Source organism: Calidris pugnax, unplaced genomic scaffold (assembly GCF_001431845.1).
Source record: "Calidris pugnax isolate Ruff unplaced genomic scaffold, ASM143184v1 scaffold28, whole genome shotgun sequence".
Lineage (NCBI taxonomy): Eukaryota > Metazoa > Chordata > Aves > Charadriiformes > Scolopacidae > Calidris > Calidris pugnax.
This window is the reverse complement of record NW_015090842.1, coordinates 13,023-24,576: the sequence shown is the minus strand read 5'-3', so window position 1 is coordinate 24,576 and position 11,554 is coordinate 13,023. Positions and strand designations below refer to the sequence as shown.

Genomic DNA, 11,554 nt, shown 5'->3' with positions numbered 1-11,554 from the left:
TCTTAGAGATGGGGACTGCTTCTGGACATGCGTTAATCCCATGCAGGTGTCCTCAGGATACAGATCATCTGTGCTTCCTGCTCTGACGAGATAGCGTGCCGAGACAGGGATGAGCTCCTGAAGACAAGAAAGAGGCCAGGTGCTGTGTTTTTTGTCTCTTTGTTTGTCTGTTTGTTTGTTTTGTGGGTGTGGGTGGGTGTGTGGTTTCCAAAACAGGGTGCCTGGTTGACTGCAGATGGCAGCCTGCAGAGCTCTTTTGCTGCCTGACCTCACCTTTTCTTTTTCACTCCTCTTTCATGGCATCTGCGCTAAAAGCAGGCAAGGTCAAAGAAGAGACATGGACCAAATGGGATGAACCGGCGCTGCTTCTGCCTGTTTTCCAGGCTTTGCCACAAAACGAGGAGCATCAGCAGCCTCGTCACTGGTGACGGCGAGTCCTGACATGGCTTAGGTGAGTCAAGCCTTCCAGGAATGTCCTTTGTCCGTAGCCTACAGTGTGTCATTTGGACATCAGTCGGAAGGAGGTTTTCCAAAAGGGAACATGTTTCTCATTCCAAGTGGTTGCCTTTTCTGAAGTTCCCGTGAGATCAGATCCTTGGAGATGCGCTGGGTAGCAGAAGTCATCAGTGATGAGACGTTGCATGCTCTATTGAATAGGGAAAAAAAGAAAGGAAATGTCTTTCCAAAGGCCCAAGTGTGGCACCTCTTCCAACAGCCGATGGCGTGGCCAGCCTTTGGGCTCTGGGTTGTAACAGTGGGGACATGGCCAAGCTCCATTCCTCTGCGTGTTTGGCACAGCCAAAAGCATTGGCCAGTCCTTTTTGGTAGCGTGATGGATTTTAGCACTGGGGATTGGATTTCCCCCCGCTGATAGTACAGACGTTTGGGGGATCTTTTACCTTCCTGGTTTTTTTCTATCGTAAAGGAGACTTTAAAAAAAGACATAAAGTTGTAGCACGTACAAACTGAATTGCAGGGTTTAAACAGCAACTGTCCACTGGCCGTAGCCTACAGCCTCTTAGGCGTCCCCGAGCAGTGAGGTATTTGTTGTAAATCTTTGAAAAGAGAGGTGACTGAAGGTAACAGGTGTTTTTTGGTTTTGTTTTTTTTGTTTGTTTGGGTTTTTTTGTTTGTTTGTTTTCCCCTGCTCTTTAGGTGGAGTGCCCTGAAGAGCTTGACGTCTGCCTGGCTTTCAGTGGCGCATTTTCCCAGCAGCGCGGTAGTGGCAGTGCCGCTGCCCAGATGTCCATCCCGCTTGGGTAGGAGAGGAAGAAGCCCCCAGTCAAATGACAACTGTGCGTTCTGGGGATGGAGAGCGCAATGGTATGGGTTCGGAGCTGTGCCGGTTGAATTAGTGCCAATTAGTGCCAACACTTTTATATTGTGAGTACTTTTCTTGGCCGTACCTAAATGCACGCAGAGCTTTCCTGCAGCAGGGAACGGGAAGGGAGGAGGCGCTTCCCTGCAAGCGAGCAGAAGGTTTGTTATGCTCTTAGGCTGAGAAAATTAACCAAATGCAAGAACTGCATGCTGCTGAAACCGTGGACATGGAGACAAGGCATATCTCTGAATGTGAAGCATTAAAGAGAGAGAAGTTGGCAGTGCAAGTGTGGACTGAAGAATGTAACGCTTTAAAGAAGTTGTAGAAACTCTACAAGCTAAAGAGGTATGTATCCTATTTCATCTTCATTGAACCACTTTGTTTTGTGCTTTTGCTGCTCCCACAGAAATTCCCTTTTCAAGTCTGTTAAGTGTGAACCACCATACGTTCAGTATAAAGCTTTGAAGTTTTCTGATGTTTCCACGGCCTAGGGAGAGATTGTGAACCCCTTCCTCAGCAACTAAAGTTTGGGGCGTGGTGCACTCAAGTATGAGATGCTTCCTTGTGCTACCGCCTGACACCTGTCCTGCCCTGTGAACCAGGGGCAGGTGTGAATCACCCTCTTGAGCACCACCTGTGTCACCTCCATGTTGATGACTTTGCTCCTGTTGTCTCCTGCTCCCTAGAATTAGCTCCTTTATTGTGAATGGGTGTGGGGGGGGAAAAAGATGTGATTGTTCTCTTTCCTAAATAGAGGGAATTCCAGTTTCTGGATTAGCACGTTCTCCGCAGTAGCAAGGTAGAGACAATGGAGGTTCTAGTGGTAAAAAACTTGTTTTCATAGATTTCAAACAGCATTATAAATTAAATCTGCTTTTTTTAACACAGAGTTGAGTGGTAAAGAGTTTGTGTTCTAAGAAATAAAAACAACTACTCCCCTGATCACAGCAGAAGCCCGTTGCACTAAGAAAAGGTGCTGAGTATGCCATGTCTGTTCATTTGCTACGGAAGGAAAATTACTAGAGCAGAGATGGGATGAGTCGAGGCATCAGATGCTGATTTTTTATTTCCTGCTGGAGGTCCTATGTTCTTTTTATATTGTCTCTTCACCTCAGCTGCTTCAGCTATTGATAGAATTTAAAGCTATATCTCCCTAACAGTGTGAGACGATGAGAAGGACTGACTTCTGCAAAAGCAATACAAATTATTAATATGATGGTTTTCCTAGGCAAAGGCTAAGCATATTAAGCAAGGGTCATTTGGCGGAAGTGTTTGTGTAGAGAGTTGTTTCTCTTTTAGAACTAAACTAGGATTTTGAAGTTTGAGGCTTTGGATGGTGTTTTGCTGTGTCTACTTTGAAACTGAAAAAGAAAAATGATAAAACAGGTAGTCTCTAGGCTTAGAGGGAGCTCTGGTGACATGCAACCACCTGTTACAACAACAGCCAAAATATTTTTTTGATGCCCATTTTTCCAAGTTCCGCAGCAATCCAGCTTTCAGTTTTCTCTCCTTTTATTTTGGACTCCGGTTCAGACTGGAGTCAAAGAACGCATCTTGCTCAGACCCAGGGATCTGACACGATATCTGAAGGAAGAGATTAAGGTGAAACTTCAACAGATGGTTGTTCTTATTACGGAACAAGAGTGATGCTAACTAATAGCTTAGATTAGCTGCTGCTTGATTAGTGAGAAGAGAGGCATTTAGAGAAGCTTTAGTGTTGGGTATTTTAATATGTTTTCAGATACTTCTGAGAAATGATGTGCATTTTTGCGTGTTAAATTAGGTTAAATACGAGTTTTGTCACTGTAGGCTTGTTCTCAGGATTATGAGAAATAGCGCTATTGTTAATTATAATTTTGTATAGTTATTTTGTATTGGTGATAATGAAATGATCACATATTACACAATTTTGAAGATTCTATTATTATGGGTTTATAATTTATACTAGGACAGTAAACAAATGTGTTTATTATAAAGTCAGGGTATCATGCTTTTAATTACAATTAAAAAAAAAAAAGCAAGTATTTTGCAGCAAAGCCCTAGCTTAATAGTAACTCAAAAAAGAGAATTGCAAAGCTCACCTGGAAGCTTCCCAGGACTTTGTTTTTAAATGTGGGTTTTCATCAGCGACCAGTTTAAAATTTGATTTGACAGATGAACTTTGGGAATTTTCATTTGAAACTGAAGAAAAATCCATCTCTTTAATAACTTCTGCTTTTTGGCAGATACAGAACTGGGTAACGCTTCTGTCTTTGATAGGAGAACGCAGCAATAGCTTCTCATGCCGATCAATTCCCAAGTATCAGTATTCCAATATACATGAAGTAAGATGATAATTATTGTTGTTGTTAGGACTGGCGCTACTGATTTCTTTGTCTCTCTTGTAGGGTTGGCTGAGAGCAGTCTACCACGAAGGCACGCGGGTGCTGTCTCACTGAATTTCCACGTGGTGAGAGAGAGATGCCACCTCTTAAGCAAGAGACAGGGTCTTGGCTTGAGAAAAGGAAAGGTGCTTTCTGAAGCACTGTTTAATCTTTGAAAGACCTGATTGCAAAACTGCAACGTCACAGAGAAGCTGAGGTATAAATAAGATGACATGCTAGCTAAATAAAAAAATAGTGTATGATAATCTTATGAGGCGCATTCACAATTTGGGTTTAAACGCTCTAAATATACTGCTGCAAAGCAAAATATTTCAGGAATATGCAGTAAAACTGCCCATCACGCTTTCTGGTAATAAATATGTCTTAAATGATAGGTTGCATTTGTTGTTCTGTGCATGGATAGCTTTTGACTGCACAGATTGACTTTTTAAAAGTCTTTTTATTTTGAAAGCATGTTTCCAGTAGCTGTTAAAGTAGATTTTTTTAAATGCTGTTTTTTCTTGGTGTAATAGAACTTGGATGCTATTAAAAAGATACTGTAGTGAGAGAAAAGAGGGGAAAAATTGTATAAAATAGAACACACCATTCATCATTAATCTGTTAAAACTTATTAGGCCTTGCTCTGTCTAATTACCTCAGCGAGTATTTTGGATATATGTAGGTAGCTTCTACTACTGCTGTACTTACTTCAGCACGCAAAATGTGGGGATTGACTTGATCGCATTATAAAATTAAAGCTTCTTCCTGCACAATATCTGCCCCCTACCATATAGCTCAATGAGAGTCCAGGAACATACGTGTAACATCGTAACAATTAAAAGGGTAGTGTGACATAAATAATAACTCCACAGGGGTACGTTTTTAGTTCTAAGAAGCTAAATTGCTTCCATCTAAAACACATATAAAAGTTTAGCATTTGTGCGTGCAGGAGAAATCCTAATCTGTACAATAAATAGTAAAGGAAAGGCTCAAGGAGCTAGGACTCTTTAGCCTGAACGAGCGAAGACTGAGGGGAGACCTTATTTATGTTTACAAGTATCTAAAGGGTGAGTTGAAGGATGTTGGAGCCGGACTCTTTTCAGTGGTTTCCAGCAATAGGACAAGGGGCAACGGGCTCAAGCTGGAACATAGAAAGTTCCATTCAAATATGAGAAAAAACTTTTTTACGGTGAGGGTGAATGGAGCACTGGAACAGGCTGCCCAGGGGGGTCGTGGAGTCCCCTTCTCTGGAGATCTTCAAGACCCGCCTGGATGCAGTCCTCAGTAATGTGCTCTAGGCGTTCCTGCTTTAGCAGGGGAGTTGGAGCAGATGGTCTCTAGAGGTCCCTTCCAACTCTGACAATTCCGTGAAATATATCAATTTCTATGAATAAATGTTATGTAGCTATTAAGAAAAGCTGAATATCCAGTGAAAATGTCCACTTTACAAAAAATGGTAACGGCCGTTCGTGATGTAATACTTGAATCCTGCTGTTTAAATTGGTTTTCTACCACTGTAGATTTATGCGAGTACTGAATCTCTGGAAGGTGTCTCAGAGCGGCAAGGAGAACTTCTGCAAGCTATCCACCAGCTTTTTGTGAGGCAACAAAATGTTCTTGCTGCATTTCAAACTGAACTGGCAGAACTGGGCGGAAGAGAGACAGTGATGTTGATGAACCAGTTAGAGCAGAGATGACAAGACAAGGTAACATAAAACATACTTTAGTTAAAGTGAAATTGTCTGTATTACAGTTTAATTTCTAATGTATAAATCCATTTAAAAATAGATGTATTCCTAGTAGTTTTGGCAGCATAAGGGATGAAAGCAAAGACTTGAAAGAAGAGGTGTCTTAAAAAGAAAACCTGATGTGGTGCGGAATTGTTGGGTGCACAAGCTCTAGAAGAAAACAGAGCCTTCAGAGATCAAGTTGAATTAAACACAGTTGTCCTGAGCTTGATTTCATTAAGTTAATTAGAAGGACGTTACACCGTCTAAGAGAAAAGGTAGCTTGTAGATATGAAGTAAGAAGAGGAAGTGATCGGGCTGCTATGGGACAGAGGGAGGTCAGTCGTCTCTTTGGCAACGTGGAAGGATTAGTGAGGAAAATGACAGTTTGCCAGCGAACGGATAGCTCTTTCGGTTCTATAATTTTGATGCTTAGTAGAGAAATAAAAAAATAACAAGCCGTTCTTCTCAATATTGTAACATTGACTTAATTATGACTTAATTGAAAATGTTTTGAATATATATATGCCCTATGAATAGATAAGTAATTGTAATATCTACACCATTAATATGCTAACAGAACCTGGAGGTTTACTTTTAAATATCTTTCTAATGCTGATAGGCCACAAACCAGAGAGCAGCAATGTACTGTCTTCAAAGCACAGACAGAAGAAGTTTGCTGATGGAGATTCAAGTATCATGTGCTCAGATGACCAGCAAGAAAAATAATCCAAAGACAGAACAAGAGATTGATTCAAAAAGCCAAGGTGACTTCTGTGGTAATAGATGTCTATTTCCAAATGCTTTTATGGCAAGGTGACGCTTTAGGTGGAAAAACTACTGACCGTCTTTGCTCCCCAATTTTGATGTTCCTGTCCTGACCGTGCATGGTTTTCATCTTTTTCAGTCTCATTGGACTACTTTTGCAAAAAATTAAGGCACAGTCTGTGTTCTTATGACTTGTATCAAATCGAAAGTGATACAAAGTTGTTTCAATTGCTATAAAAATTTGGCTTCTACGTTAAGGTTATTTTCCATGTAGACACTTCAGTGATTAGGTTCAAGGGCTTTGACATCATTGAAGTTGGATAGTCAGCCATAATGAGTAAACTAAGAAGCATTTGGAATGACCAAGAAGCAGCTCAGAGAACAGGTATACTTTAGGATTAAGTAAATGCTCACGGTCAGTGTTTTGTCACAAAAATCTGGTTGCAAGTATACGTAGATGCCTAACTTGAGTTCTGGTAGTTGTAATCCAAATGATACATGTTGCTAGGGTTGTACATGCGGCCTTTTAAGGAAGTTGAAGTGACTTACTGGAAAGTGTGAAAGGTATACCAGTATGGAATGCATGGATTTGCTTTCACTCCCCCGCTGAAAGTATATATTATTCTAAAATATCACTCTTAGTGACATCACTCATCACCCCAATCATGGTAAGGGGGGGCACAGGGGACACAAGGCGGGGGTGTGAGCCATACACAGGGTAGGAGGGACACGGGGAGGCACACTGGAGGACACAGGGGGGACACCAGGGCTTGGGGGCACAGGGGACATGGGGGAGCACAGGGGATACACACAGGGTGGGGATGGGGACAGGGAAGAGATGCGCGTGCCCGCACGTCCCGATGTGCACGCGCGGCTTCAAAATGGCGGCCACGCATGCGCGTGCCCGCACGTCCCGATGTGCACGCGCGGCTTCAAAATGGCGGCCACGCATGCGCGTGCCCGCACGTCCCGATGTGCACGCGCGGCTTCAAAATGGCGGCCACGCATGCGCGTGCCCGCACGTCCCGATGTGCACGCGCGGCTTCAAAATGGCGGCCACGCATGCGCGTGCCCGCACGTCCCGATGTGCACGCGCGGCTTCAAAATGGCGGCCACGCATGCGCGTGCCCGCACGTCCCGATGTGCACGCGCGGCTTCAAAATGGCGGCCACGCATGCGCGTGCCCGCACGTCCCGATGTGCACGCGCGGCTTCAAAATGGCGGCCACGCATGCGCGTGCCCGCACGTCCCGATGTGCACGCGCGGCTTCAAAATGGCGGCCACGCATGCGCGTGCCCGCACGTCCCGATGTGCACGCGCGGCTTCAAAATGGCGGCCACGCATGCGCGTGCCCGCACGTCCCGATGTGCACGCGCGGCTTCAAAATGGCGGCCACGCATGCGCGTGCCCGCACGTCCCGATGTGCACGCGCGGCTTCAAAATGGCGGCCACGCATGCGCGTGCCCGCACGTCCCGATGTGCACGCGCGGCTTCAAAATGGCGGCCACGCATGCGCGTGCCCGCACGTCCCGATGTGCACGCGCGGCTTCAAAATGGCGGCCACGCATGCGCGTGCCCGCACGTCCCGATGTGCACGCGCGGCTTCAAAATGGCGGCCACGCATGCGCGTGCCCGCACGTCCCGATGTGCACGCGCGGCTTCAAAATGGCGGCCACGCATGCGCGTGCCCGCACGTCCCGATGTGCACGCGCGGCTTCAAAATGGCGGCCACGCATGCGCGTGCCCGCACGTCCCGATGTGCACGCGCGGCTTCAAAATGGCGGCCACGCATGCGCGTGCCCGCACGTCCCGATGTGCACGCGCGGCTTCAAAATGGCGGCCACGCATGCGCGTGCCCGCACGTCCCGATGTGCACGCGCGGCTTCAAAATGGCGGCCACGCATGCGCGTGCCCGCACGTCCCGATGTGCACGCGCGGCTTCAAAATGGCGGCCACGCATGCGCGTGCCCGCACGTCCCGATGTGCACGCGCGGCTTCAAAATGGCGGCCACGCATGCGCGTGCCCGCACGTCCCGATGTGCACGCGCGGCTTCAAAATGGCGGCCACGCATGCGCGTGCCCGCACGTCCCGATGTGCACGCGCGGCTTCAAAATGGCGGCCACGCATGCGCGTGCCAACACTTGGCAATGCGCACGCGCGTGCCCACACTTGGCAATGCGCACGCGCGGCTTCAAAATGGCGGCCACGCATGCGTTTACACACATCCCAATGCGCACGCGCGGCTTCAAAATGGCTGCCGCGGAAGCGCGTGCCCACACTTGCCAATGCGCACGCGCGGCTTCAAAATGGCGGCCACGCATGCGCGTGCCCGCACGTCCCGATGTGCACGCGCGGCTTCAAAATGGCGGCCACGCATGCGTTTACACACATCCCAATGCGCACGCGCGGCTTCAAAATGGCTGCCGCGGAAGCGCGTGCCCACACTTGCCAATGCGCACGCGCGGCTTCAAAATGGCAGCCACGCATGCGCGTTTCCGTACTTGCCAATGCGCACGCGCGGCTCTAAAATGGCGGCCACGCATGCGCGTGCCCACACTTGCTAATGCGCATGCGCGGCTTCAAAATGGCGGCCACGCATGCGCGTTTCCGTACTTGCCAATGCGCACGCGCGGCTCTAAAATGGCGGCCACGCATGCGCGTGCCCACACTTGCTAATGCGCATGCGCGGCTTCAAAATGGCGGCCACGCATGCGCGTTTCCGTACTTGCCAATGCGCACGCGCGGCTTTAAAATGGCGGCTGCGCATGCGCGTTACGGAACTTGCCAATGCGCACGCGCGGCTTCAAAATGGCGGCCGCGCATGCGCTTACCCACACATCCCAATGCGCACGCGCGGCTTTAAAATGGCGGCCGCGCATGCGCGATACCATACCTGCCAATGCGCATGCGCGGCTTCAAAATGGCGGCCGCGCATGCGCGTGGCCACACGTCACAATGCGCACACGCAGCTTCAAAGTACAGGGCTCTGCAGGGGTCTGGTGGGTTCTGCAGGGGTTTGTTGGGCTCTGCAGAGGTCTTTAGGGGTCTGTAGTGGTTCGTATGGGTTTTACAGGCATCTGAAGGTGTCTGCAGAAGTCTATAGTGGTTCATAGGGGTTCAATGACATCTCTAGGGGTCTGTAGGGGTCTGCAGACGTCTGCAGGAGACAGCAGGGGTTCGTATGGGTCTCTAGGGCTCTGTAGGAATTTGTAAAGGTCTCTAGGCTTCTGCAGGGCTCTGCAGGGTTCTGTAGGGGTCTGTAGGAGACAGCAGGGGTTCGTACTGGTCTGTAGGGCTCTGTAGGAATCTGTAGGGGTCTCTAGGCTTCTGCAGGGCTCTGGAGGGCTCTGCAGGGGTCAGCAGGGCTCTGCAGGGTTCTGCAGGGCTTTGTGGGGGTCTGTTGCGGTCTACAGGGCTCTGTAGGGGTCTGCAGGGGTTTGTATGGCTCTGCAGGGGTCTGCAGGGATCTGTAAGGGTCTGGTGGGTTCTGCAGGGGTTTGTTTGGGTTTGTAGGGTTCTGCAGGGGCTCCTAGGTGTACGCAGGAGTTCGTAGAGGTCTTTAGGGATCTGTAGGAATCTGAAGGGGTCTGCAGGGGTTTGTAGGGGTCTGTAAGGGTCTGCAGGGTTCTATAGGTGTCTGTATGGGCCTGCAGGAGTCTGTAGGGGTTCGTAGGGGTCTGCAGGGGTCTGCAGGAGTGTGCAGGGCTCGGCAGGGGTCAGCAGGGCTCTGCAGGGGTCTCCAGGAGTGTGCAGGGCTTCGTAGGGGTACAAAGGTGTTCGTATGAATCTGCAAGGATATGTAAGTGTCTACAGGGGTTTGTAGGGATCTGTCGGGGTGTGCAGGGGTTCGTAGGGATCCGTAGGGTTCCCTAGGGTTGTGCAGGGTTCTGCAGGGGTCTTTAGGAGTTTCAAGGGATTCATAGGGGTCTGCAGGGGTCTTTAGTAGTCTCAAGGGATTCATAGGGGCCTGCAGGGGTCTTTAGGAGTCTCAAGGGATTCATAGGGGTCTGCAGGGCTTTGTAGGGCTCTGCAGAGGTCCCCAGGGTTCTGTAGGTGTTCATAGGGGTCTGCAGGGGTCTGTAGGGGATTCGTAGAGGTTTTGTAGGCCTCTGCAGTGGATCGTAGGCATCTGCAGGTGTCTATAGTGGTTTGTAGGGGTTCAATGACGTCTGTAGGTGTCGGCAGGGTTCTGTATTAATCTGTAGGGGCCTGCAGGTGTTCATATGGGTTTGTAGGGTCTGTAGGGCTTTGCAGGGGTCTACAGGGTTTTTTTGGTGGTACGTAGGTGTTCATAGGGATCTGTAGGGGTCTGCGGGGGTCTTCAGGACTTCATAGGGTTCTGTAGGGCTCTACAGGGGTCTGCAGGGGTCTCTAGGGGTCTTTAGGAGCCTCAAGGGATTCAAAGGGGTCTGCAGGGGTTCGTAGGGCTCTGCAGGGCTCTGCAGAGTTCTCATGGGGTCTGCAGGTGTTCATACGCATCTGTAGAGGTTTGTAGGTGTTCATAGGGGTTCATAAGTGGTGTGCAGGGGGCTGCGTATTCTGCAGGGTTCTACAGGGGTTCGTAGGGTTCTGTAGGTGTCTCCAGGCATCTGCAGGGGTCTATAATGGTTCGTAGGAGTTCGATAATCTCTGTAGGGTTCTGCAGGGGTCTACAGGGAGCTGCAAGCGTTCATAGGGGTCTGCAGGGCGCTGCAGGACGGACTCTCTAGGGATCTGTCAGGGTTCATAGGGGTCTGCAGAGGTCTGTAGGGGTCTCTCCTCTCTCTGTGGGCTGTCCTTCACCCCTCTTGTCCCCAACACCCCATTTTCTGGCTCTGTGCTCTACACCTCCAGGTCCCTCTCTCCCGTATTTAAGGGCAGGTGGGGACGTGTTGTGGGGCTGTGGCCATGCCCCCCCTTGCCAACGAGCTCTAGCTGGGGCTGGGGCAGCCCAGGTGGGAGCCGTGATGTGATGATGAGCTGGGCCGAGGGTTTAAAGAGGCTGTGAGGGGGTCGGAGAAGACTCAAGAGCAGGGCTGTGCCGAGAGTCTCTGGCTGGGGAGGAGGCAGAGAGAGAATCCTCTGGACAGCGAAGGTCTCTCGCCTGCGCCAGGAGCTGCGGTGAGCCATGCGTCTACCGAACGCGTCCCTCCCCGTCCCCGCCGAGCTTCTTCTGGTCCTGTCCCGTCGCGGTCCGGTCCCCTCCGGCCCCCTCCCGGCCCCGTCGCGGTCCGGTCCCCTCCGGCCTCCTCCCGGTCCTGTCGCGGTGCCGTCTCCCCGGCCTCCTCCCGGTCCTGTCACGGTACCGTCCCCGGCGGGATCCGCCCGGTCCCGTCGCGGTCCCGTCCCGGTCCCGTCCCTGCCCCCGCGTCCCCACCAGGCTTCTCCCGGGCCC

The 11,554-nt window shown here is 49.9% G+C and overlaps 1 protein-coding gene and 1 long non-coding RNA gene across 3 annotated transcripts in view; one reads left to right on the top strand and one right to left on the bottom strand.

Moving 5' to 3' along the window:
- Positions 1 to 6,777, top strand: LOC106888095. Of its 2 annotated transcripts, none has more exons than XR_001412035.1 (7): positions 1 to 139; positions 319 to 451; positions 1,156 to 1,323; positions 1,497 to 1,666; positions 3,709 to 3,901; positions 5,205 to 5,390; positions 6,034 to 6,777. It is a non-coding gene; the product is annotated as an uncharacterized LOC106888095 (long non-coding RNA). The 2 variants fall into 2 exon arrangements; XR_001412034.1 differs by having other exon boundaries at positions 1,156 to 1,383.
- Positions 6,778 to 11,293: 4,516 nt separating this feature from the next.
- Positions 11,294 to 11,554, bottom strand: part of LOC106888105 (collagen alpha-1(II) chain-like) — a gene marked incomplete at its 5' end in the record, with an annotated part of 13,220 nt that continues 12,959 nt past the window's right edge. Inside the window, one exon of the mRNA XM_014942130.1 lies at positions 11,294 to 11,540. Within this exon, the coding sequence (XP_014797616.1) occupies positions 11,294 to 11,540 (247 nt within the window). The remainder of the gene's footprint in view (positions 11,541 to 11,554) is intronic.